Source organism: Solea senegalensis, linkage group LG15 (genome assembly GCF_019176455.1).
Source record: "Solea senegalensis isolate Sse05_10M linkage group LG15, IFAPA_SoseM_1, whole genome shotgun sequence".
NCBI classification, from domain to species: Eukaryota; Metazoa; Chordata; class Actinopteri; order Pleuronectiformes; family Soleidae; genus Solea; species Solea senegalensis.
The window spans coordinates 192,469-215,646 of record NC_058035.1 but is presented as its reverse complement, the minus strand read 5'-3'; the positions used below and the strand labels follow the sequence as shown (position 1 = coordinate 215,646).

At 41.1% G+C, this 23,178-nt stretch overlaps 1 protein-coding gene across 1 annotated transcript in view; it reads right to left on the bottom strand.

Annotated features, from left to right (window-relative positions):
• Window positions 1-23,178, bottom strand: part of lrpprc (leucine-rich pentatricopeptide repeat containing) — a 49,407-nt gene that overhangs the window by 15,456 nt on the left and 10,773 nt on the right. Inside the window, exons 14-28 of the mRNA XM_044045548.1 lie at window positions 22,972-23,041; window positions 20,841-20,868; window positions 20,283-20,340; window positions 19,382-19,488; window positions 18,132-18,209; window positions 17,900-17,971; window positions 17,688-17,780; window positions 17,456-17,586; window positions 16,628-16,713; window positions 11,735-11,942; window positions 6,912-7,036; window positions 4,449-4,555; window positions 953-1,021; window positions 757-847; window positions 134-276 (exon numbers count right to left, since the gene is read on the bottom strand). Of these exons, the coding sequence (XP_043901483.1) occupies window positions 134-276; window positions 757-847; window positions 953-1,021; window positions 4,449-4,555; window positions 6,912-7,036; window positions 11,735-11,942; window positions 16,628-16,713; window positions 17,456-17,586; window positions 17,688-17,780; window positions 17,900-17,971; window positions 18,132-18,209; window positions 19,382-19,488; window positions 20,283-20,340; window positions 20,841-20,868; window positions 22,972-23,041 (1,466 nt within the window). The remainder of the gene's footprint in view (window positions 1-133; window positions 277-756; window positions 848-952; window positions 1,022-4,448; window positions 4,556-6,911; window positions 7,037-11,734; window positions 11,943-16,627; window positions 16,714-17,455; window positions 17,587-17,687; window positions 17,781-17,899; window positions 17,972-18,131; window positions 18,210-19,381; window positions 19,489-20,282; window positions 20,341-20,840; window positions 20,869-22,971; window positions 23,042-23,178) is intronic.

Genomic DNA, 23,178 nt, shown 5'->3' with positions numbered 1-23,178 from the left:
GACCTCCAGAGCTCTTGGGAATCTTCTAGCCTTTGCTTTAAGTGACCTCCTGGCAATTATTCATCCGAGTAACACATCTGTCAAATGAGCATCATTGGGACGTACATATTATAAAACTGTTTTTTTTTTTTACCGTAGGCATTTCAAAGGGCACCTTGCGGCCATTATTCTTCAGGATGTCTGCCAGAATAAGCAGAGTCCTCTCCCTTGGAATGACGTTCTCCTCCTGCATTTTCATCCACACTGCCTCCGCCTTCTCCCAGTTGTTTGTCTCCTCTGAAAACAAAAAAAACAACATAGTAAGAGTGAGAAAATGTGTTTCTAATGTAATTTGTTGAAGTGCACCAGAGAATCATCTCTGACCAAGTGTTTCTTGTTGAGAAAGGTCAATCAAAGCGCTAATCTGATCAACTGACCCTTAACGACACCGTATTTTAGGAAACACACTAACTGGTCGTGTGTTTGCGAGTGTGTGTGTGTAATGGGTTGACAATCAGCTTCAACACTCCAATCACAACTGTTATCTGTTGTGCTCTCTACTGCAGCAATCAAACCATGTTTTCTGCTTATTCTGACTGATCCCATTCTGTCACACACACCCACACACACACACACACACAGCCTGGGGCATGAACTCTGTACGCTTATAAGCCCATCCAGAGGTGGGAGGTCATGACAAACTGAGTGCAAGTAAATGGGAGGTCAAAGACATCTACACACAAACCGGGTCGGCAGGACGGAAAAAAAGAAACGTACTGCAGAGACGGAGGATGTAACTGTACATCTCATCTCTGTCACACTCAAACAGCTTGGCTGTCAAGTCAACCATCTGCTCCAAGGCCTCCATCTATAGACAAAAAATAACATAATTAAAGTTGGAATTTTGTACTTCACTTTCATTTTTCTGTTCAATTGCTTCTTTGTGGCCTTGTTAATGCATTGCATGCTTTACCCTGTTGGAAAATATGCATTTCTCTGCATACCACTGGAGACGTCCAGGCCTTGCCCTGAGCCCCGGGGTCTGCAAACATCAAGATGGGAATTTTTAAGAAAAGAAGCAAGAAAGTTCATTAAAAATAAAATAAAAAAATGTTAACTGAAATTCTAGCAGAGGTCTAATCACTACACAAGCATAATACACATCCTATTTCAATAAAATATGAGGTACACACTGCATATGACTCAAAACCTTTAAAGCACGACCTATAGTGCAAGTGCATACAGGTCCAGGCTAAACAATATTTTAAATATCTCTCATAATTAACAGAAAACTTAAATGACTAAGCAGAATGATAGCTCGTATTTTTATTCGAGGGCCCACTCAATGTCACACAGTCACACACTTGAGTATAATCTGACAGTACTATACATCCGTGTGATGTTCATGTAAACCATTTTGTTGATAAATTTAGTTTTTAATTAAATCTAATTAATACAACAGTATCTAATTAATAATATAACATAATATAAAAAAAAAAAGAACTCCCAGAATTTAAGACAATGCTTGCTAACCTGCTGAACAACTCAAAAGAGGTAAGATTACATCTTAGGTTAAAATCTCAAAATAGAACACAAGACAATATCAATTAAGGATTATACTGGTCCGAGCATAAAGTCCCACCAGCTGTAAATGTCCCATTTTAGGGGGATTTGTGGAATTTTCAGGGCACCAGTGATTTGCAGATAGGTCCGAGTGTATGAGCTGTCAAATAAGGGCTGACATAGATTGATCTGCTGGCTCATGTAGCTGAGATTTAGCCTGATACTGTATGCGGAGTGACTAGATGATTAATATCACAGCGTAAGCATGATCAGGATTTCATCTGTCTCCTGGGGCTTTGATACAAGCTGAATAAGTCTGTGACTGAGAAATCTCACTCGACCTCTCTTCCTGGTAATCGGGCTGAGGAAAACAAAGAAAGAGGCACAAAATGATCTAGAAGTTAATCTGCATGAGGATCAACGACGCTCAATTCCTGCTGGCCTCTTTGATGGGAGCCCATCATACCGTGAGAGGGAGGGGAAAGTCAAGAAAAGATGAGCCTCAATCCCTTTCCCTGCCCTTCCCTCGTGGCTGTCATCCTTTCCTCTTCCAATCCCCACTTCTCTCAATCCCTCCCTCTTCTTCCAAATCTCCCATGCTCCTGCTCTGTCTTTCCCCCTGTCTCTCCATCCGGCCCAGGCAAAGGCATTATGTTCTTACCCAACCAGCCAAAGGGACAAATTAAAATGTGTTGCACTCTCTCTCTCTCTCTCTCTCTCAGGCTGTCTAATCTTCTTAGAGACTAAGGCCCAGTGCAAGTGCTTCATTTTTTGCCTCGGATTTCTTTTACTTGGTAAAGTCTTGCAGGCACAAAGCAGCCACTGCACATCTACTCATGAACATGCACATGCACATGCACATACACCCGTACACACGTGCGCACCCACATACACATGTGAGTATGTTTGGGATTTTAAATCTGTCATAACAAATCTGCCTAATCTGAGTGGAAGGCAAATCTTCTACATACACATGGGTGGATTAAAGGAATACACAAAAAAAAAGAAAAAACAAAAACAGCAGAGACTCTCACTTTAAGCCAGAGATAACGAAAAATATCAACCATGTCAGATTATAATGGCAATCCTGTGGCACACAGACACACAGCAGACTAAGCAGAGTGTATTACTTTCATTGTTTTGCCTCATTAAAACTCATGTGTAACTTTACAGGTACATATACACAAAAATAACATACATAGGCGACCTTGACTGACCTCCACTTAACAAACCCTCTCCATCTCAATTCCTAATGTTCTAATTCTACTAATCACCCGGCCACTTACACACACACATACAAATGGCTAAACCCCTCTCCCTAACACAAAAACACATAATGGCTCACCACTCTTTAGCAATACTACCTAACCTTGACCATCTCTCTCACACACACACTCTCAACACACATGCACACCAAAATAATTGGCCTGGCCACCTAACAATCCTCTACCTAACCATGACCATTTAGCACAAAATTGGCCACCTTTCTCTATCATTACATTTAATTAGCTGTGATTAATCAGCTGCCAATTATACCAAACACAGCCTAAAGAGAGACACCACTCTGGACTTCCACTTGACGCTCTCACGGGGCGAAAAAAAGCATTTGTGTGTATGAGTGAGTGTGTTTGCATATCTGAGCGATAGATATGATTCTATTGTAGTTGTATCACCTGAGCAGTGCACGACATCAGTCACCATGCAAGTATATTAAAGAGACAGGAGGTGTGAACGTAAAAAATGTAAAAAGAGCATCAACCTTTGAAAAGTATCATCTCGGTAACATTATTTGCTTTTGGTTCAAGGCATTCTGATGCTGATGCTGATGCCGTGACATCCATTTTAATAGCCAGCTGACAAGTGAAGATGCTCCATCATTACATAATGCATCTTTGAAAAGAGCTGTCCATTTCATCTCACACTCTGTTTAGTCAAAACCCAACAGATGGAATGATGCAGTTGAGCTTTTGTCACTCTAACCTCCATCTTTCACTGACATCATGATGTCAGCATGTACATCTCCTGTAGTCCATTTACAAGGCATCGCCAATCTCACACACCACCAGCATGTAGCAGACTCTTTGTTATAAGTAGGATAACAGCGATACAATCCAGTGTAAGGAGAATGAAAGCATGTCAGTAATATTTAAGAGGTTTTGAAAATCCTCAAGCAGAAACAAATCCCTCTTTTAGTGCACAACAGGACAAGAGTGAGAGAGTAAGAGTGGAGTGGAGGCTCATAATCAATCCAGTCCCCTATTCATGTTATCTATGTGAAAATTGCTTCTTATTTGCCTCTTGTTTTCTCACATTAATCTACAGGGTTTTATAGCAGGACTTAAGATGACAAATCTATGAATACTCAAATTCAGGTCGGATGAACTGCTGTGATGAGTTTGTGGCTTCTGTGGATAATGACAAGTTTTCATCAGGTATCTCATATAAGAGTGAGCATCTGAGATTACATGCAGCAAACAATGAAGAAGAAATGCTTGAAATGAAGACACAATAGTCTTAAAACGGATTCACAATAAAAGAAAGCTCCTAAATCTCTATGCTAAGACAGAAATTCTGTTTTTAGAGGGATGCTGCAATTGGTGATTATTAGCCAATCACCAATGGCTGATGTGTTCATCCAATTATCAAACTAAAATGTGAGTACCAGTGAAATCAAGCCAATCATTACTTACTAAGAAAAAAGTAAACAGTTTCAATTCAGGTTGGGCATCATTGGAAAAATCTCAGCATGGTTGGTGACAACAGTACTATACTTTCTATAGTGACATAGCAATACCATTTGAGTTCTACTCTTTTATATTCAAAGCCATGCAGAGAACTGCGGTACAAATATTTGAGGAACAAGCAGTGCAGTATGACTCTGTGTGTGTATGTGTGCATGTGTATACCTCAATGATCTTACGAGCCTCCCGGAAGCGACCTGTCTGCAGGAACGCAAAGAACAAATCATAGAGCATATTCATCTCCCCTCGCTCCTGACTCACGGAGTCCATTGCTAAAGAAGAAGACACAGGGGGAAACAGAGCAGAAAAAAGGTCATGAATAAAAATGACTGCAAGGTGAACAAACACAACTGCACACTTCATCCTTGAATGCAGACTTTCATTATTTGGCACAATGTCCCAGGCGTAGAGCGGACCTATCGTGTCTGCTCACAAACACAAGTCCCCCATGAAAACCTAAGCTCTTCTGGCAAACTTTTTAAAGTGCTGTGCTCACTGTTATGTATTATCTTTGTCTAGCAGCTTCAGACAGGTACCACACACACATCGGCTCATCGCTGTCTGGCTCCATGTTAGCAACACCATATACCATAGTATTCGTACATTTATCTTGAGTCATATAGTCATTGCATATTTAACGTTATTGTCATATTGTATTGAACTATTAAATCTAAAGTTAGTGTTTTCAGACTAAACTCTGGTATCTTATGTCCTCATCCCAATTTGAAGCTTTGGTCAAAGACTAAAACACATCAGCCTATAAAAAAATAATTTTTCCCTCAGGTTTCTGTAGACATTTCCACATTTGGTGACCTTTTCCATATAATTCCCTGGTTGCCAGAACCTCACAACTCTCATTTTTTAATTTTTTCTCCATTGTTGCTTGAACAGAGTTCAAGGTCAAACATATGAGTCAAGCTTTTGGCGAACCATGTCAGGGTTTTAATTAGTTTGGGATCACAGAAGGTCAGTCTGTTGTAGGGCTGAACGATTTTGAGTAAATATCTAATTATTATTTTTGACAGGAATTGCGATATGATTCGCAATGTCAGAGGGAATTGTCATTTTTACATCACTGTTCTCATTTTCATCCGAAAACTATATTTAAAATAATTACTGTGTGATATTTGTGCAGATCAGTGAGAAACAAAGATGTTCTCTACAGTCTGTAGAATAAGATGTGCATAGGTCAAGACAAAAATGAATCTAAAATGACATTTTAGATTGATATTTTGACACACATTTTAGCTTTAACAAATATTGTGCCTCCTGCGATTTGAAAATTGCAGTAGGCTGTATTGCGATTTCGATAAAATTCCGATTAATTGTTCAGCCCTACTCTGTTGGAAGGCTTCATTTGTTGGTTCTAGTATATTTATGTTTTGAGTTAGGAATTCAAACATAAGCATTCTTTACACTATTCATAAACTGGAACAAAACATGTCCATAAAAGTAAAACATGGTGCAGTTTGCTGCAGAGCTTAACTTGTTGATGTTGTCAGTTCAAGGGAAACTGCTGTATTTTGTGAATGACTGCATTAGTGAGGGAGTGAACAAAATCATTTGTTATTTCACAATCCACTAATTCACATTCCTTTTGTCAAACAATCGCTATAAAAGTCATATTGTTCTGAAATTGCAGCAAAAGAAGATCTGTCATCTTTTATTGGGGCAAAGGTGTGTGGAGAGGTGGCTCCACTTCACATTTTCAACCTTTACACACTCGAGAGCCACTTGCCTCTGCAGCACATTGAACTTTACCTTTTCACTGCCCTGCTGTCGACATACAGGGAGTCTGTTCAGACTGTGATCGGCTGACATGCTTCACCAAGACCCTGCACTGAACCTTTTTCACTCTCTGGTCCTCTTACACTCTTGGAATTGTTGACACTTGTTATATGTGTCAATGCAAACACACACCCGCACACACAAATGAATAATGCAAAGTTAATGTCAACCAGGAGACACAGAAAGCTTGATTCATTTTGCACTGAGAAGTAGAGACAGTGCAGTTCCATTCTGAACATTATGATGAGGCTGTTATTTATGTTTATTTCGGCGGTGATGGGGCGTACCATCGGCTCAAGGTAGGCATTGCACATCATGACTGGTAATGTCTTCCTTTCCAATCCAACATGGGGTCTGTTAAATGTCATCCACAATCTCATTTATGCCATTTTCATATCCATCTCATTTTTGAACTTATCATCTTTAATCCTTTAACACAGAGCGTATCACAGACGACACGTTACGCGACAGTTTCCTATCGGCAAAATTCCCACGGTTTCTGAAAGCTAAGAAGTTGCACGCAAAATCTGGTGTTCATGTACAAGTACAGAGTTTTTGGTTTTTTTTCTCCATTTTAAATAGTGAATTCAGTATTTTAACATGCAGTAAATTGTAAATAATTGACAGATATTGAAAGTTATTCTGGAAAACTGGGCAAAAGCACTTACTCACAGGACATTTTGGCTTATGGTTAAAATAAGCAAAAAAAAAAAGAGGCTTAGGTGTTAAAGGGTTAAAAGTATTGTTATTTTATCATCCTGTCATATAATGTCTGAATGATTACTTTTATTTCCTATAAATGATTGATGAACTAAGGGTTAGTTTTTAATGTAGACAAACCTTTCTGCAGAAGTTCCGTTTCTCCTTTCTCCACCATACCAACCATGACGTCGTGAATGCGAGGAAGTTGTTTGTAACGCCTCTGACACTCCAACACTGCCTCTAGGGCTCCGGGCAGGTCCTGACTGCAGGTATGCAGACACACACAAGGAGCGAGAGAGGGAGAGCAAGTTAGATGTCAGGTCTCTCCAATCAGTCATGTAACAGATTGTCTTGGCAGAGAATAGAGTATATCGTGGGTGTTAACCCTGTGACCTCCCATTCAAGCACCGTGACCCGCAGCAACAATATGGGCCTTTGAAATCATGACAGCACATCTATGGGTGACGAGGCCTTTTAACCCCAATACATCATTTTCACAATCAGATTCACTCGCGCACACCTGTCTGCGAGTGGCTAATGTCTCTCTGGACACGCTTTGGAGCAACGCAACAGATAAAAGGACTCAAGTGATCTTTACCCTCAGCTCCCTTTACGTCTCCCAAATTCTCTACTGCTCTTTCTCCTCCTTTGTCCTCTTCAACTCCCTTTAACCCCTCATTTCCTATTCTCTCAGTTTCATTTTCTACTCATGCTTCTCTCTCTTCCCTTTCTTCTGTCTCTTTTTCCCACCTCAACATTTTCCTTTTGATTCCATGCTGTCAGCTTTCACTCCCCTCTGACGACCTTGCCCCCAGCTGAGCAATTTAGCAGAAATATGGCAACAACATTAGGGCCCCCCACCACCAACATCATGAGCTTGTCTCATGTCATCCTTCTCTTGCTTGGTCTATCCTGCTATCCCTTCCCTCACACGTCCCATCCCTCCTGTGCAGATGAACAAACAAACAGCTCATAGAGAGGATGCGTGTGCCTGATGGAGTGATAACAAGGGAAGTACAGAAACAGAGATGGGGAAAAGAAGCAAAAGAACAAGCAACTGAGAGAAGGGGGAGGAAGAGAGACCACTTCAATCCCCTCTATTGTGACAGCGCTGCCATCAATCTGTTGATTGGGTAATTACCATGTCAATCACACAGAGGTCAAAGCAGATAGGGCACTCATGGGGGAGGCAGGGGGCAGAGCAAGTGAGCCAGAAAAATGTAGAGACTGCCCAAGGCAGAGACAGACTGCGAGCGAACAGGTATAATTTCTGAAGTGTTTTCTCCTCTAATCAATTAAGGAAGCGGATAAGTGAAATATGCTCCACATAAGACCAACAAAGTTTTTTTTAAAAACAGGAAATGGTATGACCTTGAGAGTTTTAGAGATGGAGAGAGAAGGGATGGAGTGATTAGGGTTGAAAGGTAAAGAGGTCTGCTAATTAAAATGAAGAGAGTCAACATTATTCAGCAATGCCAGTCAAGAGGCTGTTCAGCTGCAGAGCCGTCTGATTGAACGACGAAGAGGAGAGACTAAGAGAGATCTGAAAATGAGAGACAGACTAGGACTGAGGGGGAATGCGTGGGTACTCAATTTATACCAAAAATGAGACATGGTAAGAAAAAAAAAAAAAAAAAGATTAATTGACCTGAATGTGATTTATATGTTCTGTTGTGGTAAGATGGCCTTTTATACAGTAGACATTTCTCCACGTTGGAGCAGAATCATGTTGGTAGATGTGGATCAAAACACCTCCTCCAAATTTTATCATCCCTTCAATCTGTCCACCTCATTCACTCCTCCATCAAGCTCCTCCACACCTACTTATAATCCCTCCTTCCTAATGAGACATCTTACAAAAAACACCCCATCACTCTTGCCAAAAAAGGGCCTGGCATTGCAATTACACTCCCCCCTTCCCCACCCGCTCGCCAATCCACCCCAAAAAAAAAGCTATGGATGTCGAAAGATGGATAATTTCCCCTAGGTACAATTTAACTGTCACTTTGCATTGCCATTTACTGTGGCGCACAGCCCTGTTAATGTCCCCAACTTTGCATGTCAGCCACTTTCCAGCCAATTAAGCCCTGAAAAAATAACGAGCGCTTTGCTCAGTGGAAACCTCAAGGATTAGACAAGGAAGCTCATTTTGGCTCATCTCCCTCCCACTTTCTTTTTCTCCCTCTTCGTCCACTTATTTTGTTCATAGGAGATTGGCAGACCTGTTATCAAGGCACCGTCCTAGAGGTGGGGGAAGGAAAAGGGATCCGTGTGTCTCAAAACGCAAATCAGACCACGATCGTGATATCACTAGCCTGCTGTTACACATGCTGAGGAATGGCTACTGGTTTACACCAGTGCCCACACCGTGTGAGGACAGTGTAACAAACAGACAACACAATATTTTACATACTGTATTACTTCATGAAGTAGATGTTACCATTTACACATACACCAGATACAAGTAGAGGGAATCACAGGGTATCTCACGATACAATACCTGGTCCACGATACCAATAATATCATAATACAACGGTACTGTGATAATCAGGATATTACAAGACAATCACATACTGATACATCACGCCATCTGTTTGAATGAAACATGTCCGTAAAAAGGTAAAAGGGTTAGGGATGGGGTATTTACTGTGCATGGACACGTACTGAGTGGTGTATGCCTATCACGCTTGTTGTGAAAACAGGCATATGGTGCATGTATATCAGTTAGTTTGGTAGGAAGATAGACAGGGACACCCCAGCCTAGTTAGGATTGGTATTAAGAGGGTTACATGACACCGATTTTTTCCCCAGAATCCCTTTCACATTTTATGTATGGCTATTAGAACATGAAGAGGCTTTCCTTCCAACCCTTACAAGATAAGATGAAAAATCTTGTTTTCATTTTCTACATTTTTCAGTGTTCTACTTTTCTTCTGTCTTTCACCACATGCTGCTTTCTTTTATCCACTAAAACTTTACGTTTTCAATGCACAATGCAATATTGTATGGAAGAGCAGAGGAGGTATTGTTTCTCTGAGTTATCTTTCCTCCTCCTATTCTGTTGACACTATTGCAGTGGTATATACACATTCTCAACACATGTCCTGCCACTTCTTTATTTTGGTAGGCTCATTAGCATTTCTTGTCACTAATCACTTCCATAAGGATGTGGCAAATCAAGCTAACTACTAATAGTAGTAGTTCAAGAAGTACTGAGCGGACGGGCATGAAGGCTAACGGGGCGGTGCATATGACGGGCTGTCATGGGCTAATCTGCCAGAGAAGTGTTCATTAAGTCATTAGTGCTGACGCAGCGATGAGATGGGTGCAGGCGGCAATGATGTCTGCTTTGTCCCCATCTATCGTTTCCCCTCTGTCCCTCCTCCTCCCAACTGTCTATGTGACTGCTGACTGACGGAATGAATAAGTGAAGATGAAAGGATGAAATAAGAAGAAAAAAAAGGAAAGTCTAGTGTACTCAGCCTGGCTTGGCTTAACCACCAAATTTGTTAAATCTGCCATATGTTCTTAAACAAGTCACATAATTTATGTACCTTTATGTGCGAGTATGGGAAATGAGGGAGATTTCAAAACCATTCAGGGCCGTTAGAGCTGAGCCACTCTATGTGGTCACTATCAGATGTGGTCACATCTAAACTCTGTTTAGTCAAAGCCTGCCAAAGAGGAGGAAAAACTTCAAGAACTATGCTGTATTTATTGTTCACAGTATCTATACGCAATTCATAACCAATTTTCAGGTAAGTTGGACCACAGCCTTTAAAAAAATAAATAATTGTACTAGCAACACAAGGTAGACTGTGGAATAAAACCAGCAGCTAGTTTGTTTATTTTTATTTATTAGTGTGTGTTCACTGTTGTATCATTTGGAAGAAACTACTGGCACTTGATTTGTGAACAGGGCTGCGCTAAGCAGGTGTGTGTATATGTTTTGCCTGCTGTTGATGACCCTGAAGTAAATTAGCCTGCTAGTCTCACAGAGGCAGTGATTAACGATTGAACCTGGAAACTGTTTCTGTCAGAAACCAGACTTACAACAAAACAAGCAGCGGCAGGGGAGCACCAGAGTGTGTGCCAACATTTGAGCTTGTGTGTGTGTGTTTACACAAGATTCATTTGCAGATGTCTACCTCTGCCGCAGCATGTATACTACAGCTATACAGTGTGTATGAAAGCATGTGCAGGGCATGTTTGTAGAGTGGTGGGCCCCTAACGGCGCACTGCGTGCCTGTGTTAAATCCATCAATTAGTGCTCTGTACATAATTAACATGCTAATGAGTTGATGTACTTAAAAGCTGCTCTGACAAACAGGATTGAATAATGTGTGCACACACGCTCACACACACACACTAAAAAAAAAAGACAAATTCGCACTGAAATGAGCTGTGGGGTGGGGCAAATACCAGCGACCCCATAGCCAATGTTTGGTTATGCTAATTTGCATATTTGTAATATTGGAAGGAGCATCAATGGCTATCTCTCTCTCGCTCTCAGTGGGTGTTTCAGAAGATCAGGGGTGGGGGTTTATGGGAGAGGTTGCAGCTGGTGAATCCTCAAACAAATAAAACCTGGCTCTAGCAATGTACACAAACACACACACACACACACACACACACATAAATGAGCAATTTCCACATCCTCTCTCTGTCTGAATTGCTGACCCAGAATGTAACCTCGGCTATGATCATAGGGGGGGGATGAGTGACTCATTGCGAGACACATATATACAAACACACCTGGCAACAGGACTTGGCAGATAAAGGCAAAAAAAAATGTGATACACAAAAGTGAGCTTGTTGGCTGGTTAGTGATGAAGTTCAGATTTAAAAATGATAAAATGATAGAAAGACACATGTCAACATTTTTCAGTCAGTCATAAGCACGTGTTTGCCTAACTGTGTGTGATTGAAAAAGCCCTTTACATGTGATTCGTAAAACATACCTCTCCATGTAGGCTGAAATTAGTGGCGAACAGAGATTGGCAGAGGGTGGGGCCAGACCCAGGGTAAAGATGGCGTCTTGCAGCCGCTGGATGATGGGGGCACCACCATTGGGCACTAAACTGTTGAGTGCGAAGAACAGCAGGGATACGTGTGAATCATCTAGTACCACATCCTTCTCCTTCATCTCCTTCAGGATGTCCACTGCCTCTGTGATTGAGAGGGAGAGAGAGACAGAGAGAAATAAAGTAGTGCTTATGGGGATTTAGAGGTTAAGACAAAAAGATGAATGGAAAAATCAAAAGACATAGAGAAAGGGAGATAATGCAGAGAGGAAGCAAGAGGTGGGCAGATCTTGGCTTGGAAAAGAGTAGGGTGTGTGAATATGATAAAAAGCCCCTTTAGCTAATTCCATGTGGGGAAAACAAACCCATATTAAAACAACATTTTGCACCCAGCGGGGATGCAATTCCAACCCCGTATAATGCCAACTCTGTGCTAATTGCTACTTGCGGTTTTCTAAACGAGACTACAATTACCAGACCTCTACAATGGAGGCCGGCTTTTTGCCGTGGCCATGTGGAAAGCACTTGGGGTGCTAAATTATAGGTATGTGGCAACAAGGCCCTCAGTGGCCCCAGTGAGACCCTGGTAAGCGGGCTGAGGGGTGGATCAGTTTGGTCAAGTCCAGTTGGTAATGGAGGGCTTTTACTGGGCCATGTGCCCATCTGGCCAACACTGGGGGCTAAATGGTGAACAGTGTGTGTGTGAGTGTGTGTCAGCGTAAGGTAATTAAGATGTGTTCACTGTCTATTTATACAGCTACTAATGGCCTGACAGCGATACAGACACTCTCCACCACAGATACTAATATATACAGTATAGCAATTAGAAAAGGTAAGATGAAGAGAGACAGAAAACATTTGAAAAGCACGTATTAAGCCAATCCTACAATTGCAAGCAATACTGCCACCAGTTGTTTAAACATCACTCAAGAAAAACTGACACAAAAGTCGAAAAGCAAATTAAGTGAGTGGATGTGGGTCTTTGGCATCTACATTTCAGTCTGTATCTCCAATTGTTATGGCAATGAGAAGCAGACGATGAGAAGAGGAAGGAGCTTGTATGGTGCCAAAGGTGTGATGATATGAGTGAAGAAGATGGAACAGGAAAAAGCTTAAACTTAGTGGTAAGGAACACATCTTAAAGGGCTATAACACTCTGGAAAGGCAGGCTCCTACTCCCTTTTCTCTTTATTATGCTGTAATTTACTGAAGTTAAAACTGCAGGAGTGGCCAACTTGTTTATGCTGCATGCTTTTCTGCTATTGAAGAGATATAATCCTGTTTGTAAAGTCTCTGAACTTCTATATGGTCAGGGCAGAGTCAAGTGTAACGAAATGAAAAAAATAAATCTGCTAATTTTACACTGCATTATTTTTCAAATAATGGTTGAAAGACATTGAACAGTAACAGGAAAAAAGAAATAAACTAAAGTGGCAATACAAAAAAGTATCTTGGGTTATTTTTTTAACAAAAGCACATACAGTTTACACATGGAAGCATCAATAACAACTACAATGTAATGTATGAACATACCAGATAAGGTGCAGCTAATTCTCACTGTCTGACCATCTTTCTCTCTCTCCACACTAGCCCCTGTTCTATACATACCTTTTCCTCTCCATCAGTCTCTGACAGACCCACTAATCACTGAGACCACTGGCTTGGAGATGATCTGCCCAAATGGAACCACACTTGCTAACATCCCCACATCCAACATCCAAACCTCCCCCCAATTCTCCCTCCATCTTTCCTTTTATCCATCCATTTAGCCAGTATGCATATCCATCAGCTCAGACGAGCATCATGGCCAGCGCAGCATGCCAGAACCCCACCCCCCACCCACACCACACACACACACACACACGAGGCAGAAAGGCTAGGTAAACAAACATCACACAGCCCAGTGGTTCATCTAATGTTCGATGACTTGACTGCTAGTGATGTCTCCCAAAAGACACACATATACACACATAGGCCCTGACAAAGTCTGTAATTATACAAAAAAGGTTGTTAAGAGATAAACACATACAAGCATATTACCTTAAACCAGATCATGAAGCCAGAATAAGTTGTGTTTACCAAGTGGGAGACAGATGAAGGCAGAGATGCAAAGAGGAGAGGTGAATTTAAAACTACAGAAGGTAATTTCTGGAGAAAAATGCAGGATGATAGCTGCCTTCTGCCCTGAGGCATGCTTTGGTATGAATGAGATATGATGAGTTGAAGTTTCTTACTGGATGAATTTTTAGAAAGAAGTTGAAAATTAGTGTAATATGAGGAACTGGTGCTCTGTGTCCCTTTCAGAGCACCAGTGTGTGACAAGCTGACATGCTTGTGTCAATTAGTGAATACATTTCCGTCCATTTTCTACCGCTTTATCCTCCACAGGAGGGTCGCGGGGGGGTGCTGTGCCAATCTCAGCTGACATAGGGCGATAGGCGGGGGAAAACCCTGGACAGTTCACCAGTCCATCGCAGGGCCACTTATAGAGACAAACAACCATTCGACCATTCACTCTCACGGTCAATTTAAGAGTGTCTAATTTACCAAATCCCTATATTGCAGGAGAACCCGGAGAAAGCCCTCACTGTCTTTTAGTAAGACTTGCTAACTCATTGTGTTGCACACTCACTCACATACGGTCGTTATTCTAGCCTAGTGGTTACTCACTGTCATTCTCACTCTTGTTGGGTGAAGTCAAACACAAATGTAAAAGTGAAAAACATTAACACCTTACAGCCACTGTTACACATTCACACTAAAGGAGAAAACATTATAGAGGGAGGATGGAGGGAGTAAAAAAGGACTCAAGGAATACAATCAATGTCCTAAATGTCCTAATGTCCTAAATGAGCTGAATATTCACCGTCACTGCAAGTGTGTTTATCCGTGCGCAGTCTAATCTGCTGATATGAATCAGCTATGTGTGGCACCTGCAGTAAGTGATGGTATAGCAATGGCACCTCCTGATACAGAGCAGTTCCATTAAAAAGACTATCACTGACGCACCTTCAAAACTTCTCACTGTAAAGTGAAGTAGGTCTGGACAAACATGATCATTATTATTATTTTAGGAGGATTATCGCAGGAGAAGAAGTGATGTTAGGGAACGATGTAAGAATAAAGCAAGAGAAAAGGTAAAAAGAAGTCACAGGGATGAAATGCAGTAAAAACAAAGTTGACTGGTAGGGCAAAAACAACAAACCCATTAGAGAGGGCGAGAAATAAAGTAAGATGCCAGGAATCATGATCTTCAGCTGGGCCTGGTGTGCACTGAAAGCCAGGCGGACCAGCGTCTGGGTGTGGACAAGCTAACATCAAGGTTAGCCATGTGTGCTCATGTGGATGACAAGCATCCCTTCCATATGCACACTGTGGCTAATGGCAAACGCGTTAGTTCTACACACACCCCAATACACACACACACAGATGGACATACCAACCACCAAATGCCTTTTTGCTTGAATTCACATGCAAATGTGTGTGTTGATGCGTGTGTGTGTGTCTACGGGTGTGTGTGACGAATGCTCAAGCACTTCGGCAGACATGATCTGCCATTAGCATCAAGGCGGATTTCAATAATTCTGGAAAAATACACAGAGTCCTGTAATTTTCCCCCTGTCTCATTTCACATTGTTGTGGATGTGTTAGGGGTGGGGCTGTGGCGGTGGCAGTTGAGAGAATGACACGCTTGGAGACAGAACAGGGGAGCAAGGGTCAGATAAGAGAGACAGACACTAAGACAGAGAGGGGGAAAGAACGAAGGAAGGGGAGGAGATAGGAGAGGAGAGAAGAGAAGAGGAAAGACAAGGGAAACATTTGCCTGTCATTGTGTGCAAAAAGCTGAGCTGTAAAACTGATGGTAATTGGGTCTTCAATGGGCTGAAGGAAACCCACCGTAGCATTCAAGAATTGGCTGGCTAATGTGGGTTGAAGGAGGGAGAAAGACGGATTGTGACAGAGTTGGTGACACAGACGGAGAGAGAGGGGGAGACACCTTTTGATCATTTTTGATCCAGCCTACTGTCAGAGGCAAAATCAGTGAGGAACATTAATAGACTAAATCAATAGACACAATTCAGGACCTTTCTAATAATCACAGTATTAGTTTTCAGTCCTTAAAGCAAAATGATATATGTAGGTGTTGGGAGAGTTCAGATAGAAAAGCCATTACAGCTTAATTCATTTGGCATTCAGGTAAATTTTTACCAGTTAGTCAGAAATGTACAGTACTATGAAAACTGTAAAACCACTTCCCAGTTTAATTGTTGTGGCTGATCATTGTCTACAGGGTCGATGACTGCTAATAAAAAGGCAACTTAAACTAATAATGAAAATAATTCAGTCATGGTTTTAATCCTGGTTGGACTGAGGGCTATTCTGTGTCAAGTTTTCATGTTCTGTGGGAACTTCAGCTTCCTCTCACAGTCCAAAGACAAAGATTGGGTTAGGATACACTGGAGGCTCTAAATTTACAGTTGGTGTGAATGTAAGAGTAAATGGCCATTTGTCTCTGTATGATGACCCTGTGGTGGAATCTGTAATTTGTATTTTATCATTTGTAATCATTGAAAGATCGATTTAAAAAGAGGGCAAAGTAAAACATTCAAAAGTGTAACTATCATAACATTGTCACTGGGCTTCATACGTATTTTTTTTTCTACCTCTATTTGTTTTGTTTCTGGCAAGTTTGTAACACAAAAAAGGACAAAACAGAGAGGACAGACCAACCCACTGGCAATGAGAATGGTGTTAGCGGGTACCACCATGTTCATAAATCCTGGATATACCCACTAATGTTAGTGAGGAAGAGGCTATAGAGTGACTTACCCTCCACTCTGCCATTTTTGGCGAGTGCCTTGATCAGTGCAATGTATTTACTGGCATCCAGCACAGCTGATGGGTCCATTCGACTCCTACAAAGAGAGAGACAGACAGTTTAGATTAGAATAATGTATTCCACTTATACCAACCAACTCATCAACCCGATACTGAAACCAGGTAGTGAAAGAAACAAGGGGGAAGGAGGAGAGTTTTCTAGGTTCTAGCCAGACAACGAGTGGGGCTGGTCCCTGCATAAATGTCTCCCCTAATACCACTCAAGTTAAACTTTAATGGCCTACTTGAGGTCACAGCACTACTGTGTGTGTGGAGTGTTTAGCCTCCTTTCCACCAAGCCTTACAGTGCAGTTCAGTTCGCCCAGGTGCAGTTTTGAAAGGTAAACCTTGAAGTGGATTGCGTTTCCACCACAGGGTGTAAGGCCCGGATGGTGACAGCTGCATCGATCTGTCAATTTTGTATATTAAAGAGATGGTACAATTTGTGTTTTTCCCTAATGTTGCATGGAAGTGACGATTCTCTGTTAATCATTAACATACTGCAGTGTGTCCAGGGATGCAAAGGGGTGGAAGAATTCCTGGTAAATTTCCAGAAACTTTCCACGGGATTGGACATTGTTTGAGCTATTCCAAATTGAAAACTTCACATAGGAATATATTTTATATTTTTTGCAACCCTAAGTTAAAGTACCCTTCTCAACCTTTGACAAGTAAACTGAAACTGCTAAACGTACAGAACTGACCCAAACTGTTATGCTTGGTGGAAATGGAGCTAGTGTGTGTGTGTGTGTGTGTGTGTGTGTATCCGACTCCACTCACAGTTCCCGCTTTAGGTGGAGCGCCTCCTCCATATTGTCATGGCGACAGCACTGGTTGATAAGGATGGCATAGCTGCTGACTGTCATCTGATCCTCATGCTGCTGTTTCAGCTCAAGGGCACGCTGCAAGTTCTGATCAGACAACAAAACATCCCATCTCAATAGTAACCACTAAAACAAAACAACCCTTTTCATTAAGAGGATGCTTTGTGAGTTTTCCAAACCAGTCCTACCTCCTCAGCGCAGAGAGCATGGATGGTCTGTTTGAGGGTTATACTGAATGGTTTGTTCTCTGCTTTCAGATCAGCCATTTTTTTCTCAATTCCCTGATGGAGCCAGAGATAATCAAACACATTCTGTCAATTATTAATTACGACAACGACCTGAGTTCAACATAATGAGCAAATGAGTAAACAGTTTTTCAGAGTATCTCCACTCTACTTACATTCCCATTTGGATAGGCTGACAAAGAGCCAGTGTACAGTCTCTCTTTGGGGTCCACCAGAGTGATCACATCCTAAAACACAAGTACATACACCGTCAGTGTGTTGTATTAAGCCGTTGTCTGTGTGGTTAGTCAAACAGACAAAATCACCAGACTGATACAATTATATATCTGAAAGTTGTACTTCAAATCAATAGTGCTGAAAGAAAAGACAGGAGGTCCAGCTCTGTACCTTGATGAGCTCCGGGACATGGTAAGACTCCAAAAGGTTTCGGATACCTTTGAAGATATTGAATGGAATGATTATATTCTGTAGGGAAGAAACAAAACGAAAAATATCAGCACCAAAACATCAATCATCCCTGAGAACAATTGCAGCTGAACCTGTTGAATTTTGTGAAGAAAGGTCTAAACCTGAGTTAAAGTGTAAACAGCAGCTGAACAAAATGAACACAAGTAATAACGTTTAGGTTTTGGGTTAGGGTTCTTTTTTTGTGTTACTTTTTTTATTTAGAAAAATACAATTCTAAAATGTTATTTTAGCAAATTTCAATTAAAAACAATCACAGCAGTTCACAATTGCTTTGGTCCCTTGTCAGTTATTTATCCTTTGTTTGAGCCCCCTCTTGAGGGGGAAGGGTGGACGAAGAAGGGTGTAGTGATTTTGTCCATAATGCCAAAGATTTTTACTTTACAAGGATTACAAAGAAATCAGGGTACTTTATGATAAAATTAATGGAAATAATGCTGTATTTCAACAGGAGAACATATAAGGAAAAGGTTTGGATGGCAGCTATTGCCGATATGCAAATACCTAAACATTTAACTGATGAGTTGTTTTTGAAATTTGATCCACCATAATTTGAAGGTGATACCTAGACGTATGGAAGATTATGATCAGCATGTGCATCCGTTTCCTTTTGATACAGACAGCATTTGAGCATTACTGACAATGTGGAGTCTGCGTAATCAAATACAAACACACAAACTCCTATTGTGCTCACAGTGATCCTTAAAGGCTGAGAATTTCACTGTGGAAATGTCAATTGAATTTTCATGTGTTTTCAGGACCTTTTTTGGCCCACAGTTTCCTGGTCCAGTGTGGAACCTTTTTGCAGTCACTGAAGTTGTTGAATCAGACTTCAAACAACCAGTTAAGATGTGACCTTTCACCAAACGGTATTGAACATGATCTCATCTTCCACAACATGTCTGGATGTCCCAACACAACCTCCAATCTTTAGCAACAGAGCACAAGGAGGAGGTTGTGTGTGTGTGTGTGTGTGTGTGTGTGTGTACTGTGAATAATCCAAGACTGATTACACAGTGCAAATAATCTCAGATCACAGCATGTAAGCTCCTTTAAAGTAGGAAGGTTATGAATTAACTGGATATGAAATAGTGGTGTATGAATGTACAGTGTGGGTGTGTCTGTCTGTCTTATCTTTGTGTGTGTGTGTGTGTGTGTGTGTGTATATTTACCCGAGTGTGAAGCTGATTTAGGTATTTCCGCAGTACATCTTCACATGCCTGTACCTCCTGCTGGGTCATGGCGTCGAAGAGATGATACAAAAAGAAGGCTGCCCCTTCTGTAGAGGATGGAAACGCACACACACATACACACAGTGAGCACTTGTCTTGGGAATAAATTTAATTTGCCACTGTGTCAGTCACTGGATCCATTTGTGTATTTATACCTTTTTCCTGTAACCTCGGCAGAGTGTGTTTGTGTCTCTTTTCTGCTGACAGAAGCCGTGTTCTGAATTCTGTGTGAGTGAATGTGCAACGGCTGGCACTGACAGCTTTCCCTTACTTCAACTTAGACACACAGACCGTCGCAGATATCGTCTAACGGGATGTGACATGGATAACAGTCTTCATCACTCCCACCAGCACACACCAGTTGCCGTACTGGGGACTCTCTCTGACACATACTCGCACAGAGCAACATTAACACTCTACACAGCACACACAACAGTGCTGTCAAGCACTGCTGCACACACAAACACGCACACTTGCACTACTCAGCGCTGTGTCAGCAGCCAGGCTCTATTTCCTCTGACAGAGAGAGACGCAGGTCTTTCACTCTCACACACCTCAACATAAAAACACACAGGCTTCATGACAAGAAGTGGACTGGTCAGAAGTCTGCCGTTAATGAAACCAAACATAAACACACACATAGAAGCAAGTCTTTTTCTGTCATAAGAATTATTCCAGGAGACGGGGACTGCAGAGGCTGCAATCTGCAAGTTAGATATGTGATGGATGCTTACACAGACATTTCACTCTCTTTCACACATACTCAACACACCACACTCCTTATATAAAAGGGACTCTGACACATGCATGTTCTCCGGTAACAGTGTGAATGTTTCCTTACCAGCAGGGTTGGAGTTTTCATTGGTGAAGCGTTCGTCTTTGTATAAAAGCTCTGTCAGCTAGAAAAAAAAATGTATGAATCAAAAACAAACTTAGACACAATACACACACCTCATGGAAAAAACTAGTAGTCCTAAAAAAAAATGAATTTTGTTGCAGCCTAATTTAGCAAACACTGGCCTAAACTAGCATCTCGAAGAATACATTTAAAAATGATGTATTCTGAATTTAGCTGAATGTCCACTATTAGTATTTATTTATTTACATGCTCACAGTGCCACATGGGGATTTAGGTTTGTGCAGCAGATGGCCATTGTCATGTTGTATATTCTCCCTGACTGTAAGTTTACAGCAGATGGTGATAAATTACCACAACAATTTAGCTAAAAAGGAATAAGGCATCACTTGGCAGCTGAAGAAAAGGCCACTGTAAATTCAGTTATTGGTATATTTAACAAAAACAAAACAAAAAAAGGCACTAAAATAGTTCTGCATAAAAAAAATGTGTATGTGTTGTTCCGATTCTTCTGAGAATAATGCAGTCAGGTTAAGGTCTTACCTTCACCATGTTCTCCACATCATCACACCTATAGGGGGCAGTAGAGGAAAAGACATGAGCACTCAGCGAACAGTACACGCATCACTTGCAGGTCAACAACACAAAGCAGTAACAATGAGAAATGTGCTCCTATAGGCGAAAGACACAGAATTATACTTATTATAAGTCCTAAAAGTACATCTAAAGAATCGCATTTACCACACACACATGCTTTCAAAATAATGTTGTGCTGCTCAATTATATATTTCTATAGTCATTTTGTAAGGAAAGGCTTGAAGAAACCCCACATGTTTTAATCTCATTTCTGTGCCATTTTCCCATGAATATTCAATCTAAGATCAAATGCTGTCAAATCAAAAAAGATGAAACATCCCTAATCTATATTCTCTTCATTGCCAGTTGCTTTTCTGTTGATTAACAGGAAACTTACATTTAATTAATTAATTAATCATTTTTAATAGCATCTACTTTTAACATTTTCCCCACAATTTCAAATCCAAAACCACTGGCCTATCAGAATTTCTCAAATATAACAAATTATTGACTGACAATATTTAGATAAGTAAATTAACTGAACTAACAGCACACGGGATATCGACTGATAATTACAATGCATTTAGGATTGTCCCAATTCTTATTATTTTTAAACAATTAATCTAGCCATTGCCAATTTTTGCCAAGTGTTTGACTAATTTAAGAACAACTTTTGGATTAGTCTACCTATTGGCAATCATTTCCCTTGTACTTTTTTATGAGACGGAACAGAAGGAACATTGTAGAATAATATACAGCATGTGAGAGCAACAGATTTCCCAGTTTGACAGACATCAGCACAAAAGCCTCAGAGACACAATCTCACACACAAAGACATGCACGCACGCACACACACACTGGCTAAATGATGACAATGTGTGACATTTCTGGTGTTGTCAGCTAGTTGGTTTGGATGAGGAGAGAGGGGGAGAGGAGAGGAGAAGAAGAGGTCTTTAATGATTAAATTATCCCCTGACCTTGTCTTTGACGGGGGCAGGTCCCGCATTGCAATGACAGGGCAATATCTCTCTCTTTCTCTCAGCCTCACTCATACTCCCCCCACACACACACACACACACACCCCCATACACACACAGTTCCCAAGTGACAAGCCCAATTATGACCCTGTCAGGCAACCTAACTGTCAGAAGAGTGTGTTTGGGTGTGTAAATGCAATAAGAGCAAGGCAAATGGGGGAGAATGAGTAGATTCAGCCATAAAAAGACAGAATCAAGTAGTGGATTTAACTGAATCAAACCAAACACACAATGCATGTACATTTTTGGAAGTCTACTTTCATCTTTGCTTATATTATTTCAATTTCTTTTCATTAACTTGAACTAATAACAATAAACCTCTGCTTTAAAGACAAGGATGTTCAAAGGGACAATTCATGTATGACGTGTTAATAAAAAAAAGGATCAGATCATTTTTTTAAAGAATACATTGCATTTATGGTCATTTGGTAATTAACCATTCGGTTAAAAAGGAGATTTTGACTGAATGTAGGGTATAAAGTTGAGGTCAGTTGGACAAGTTTTGGATGTTGACAGTGAAAGAAATGACTTTGTTCCCTGCAGAAAATACTGCATCTTTCTCTTTGACTCACTCCCAGCTTCGCTCAGAGGCTGAGTGAGTGTTTTTGAGAGGCTGTGTGGTGTTAAACTGTAAATATTCATAAACACACACTTCAACAAAAGCCAAACGGGACCATGGTCCTAAGGCAAACTGTGTATGTGTGCTGTCTGGGTATAAGGGGCAGTGGTGGGCATCTGCTTATTTACATATCACCCACAGTGCTTTGGGGTGAGGGCTAAGGGATGCCAGCCTCCATATGCATGAGGCACTTGTGTGTGTGTGTGTGTGTGTGCGTGCGTGCATGTATGCGAGCGATGTAGTGTTTTTCCCTGCAGCTGGCCATACACATAGGCACAGTGTGATATGCTGCACATGTCATATTCATAACATATGCCACAGTGACCTCTAATCATGCTAAAGGCCCTAAATAGCCGGTCAGGAGAATTGAGTCAAATTACGGGGAAATGTGGAATATCGAATCACATTATGACACAAGCAGACGACACACTAACTGACTCACTTTCTGAAGCCCTGGATGAGGCTGCTGCGGAAACTATTATGATCCAAAGAGGAAACGGACGGATCAGACACTGAAAAATAAAAACAGACACATTACCGGCAAAGAAAAAGACAAAAAGTGCATATGAGTTTAAGACATGCATACCACAAAATAAACAGCTTTAAAACAGAGGATTTGGTTTTACACTGAATGTATTATTTATGACAT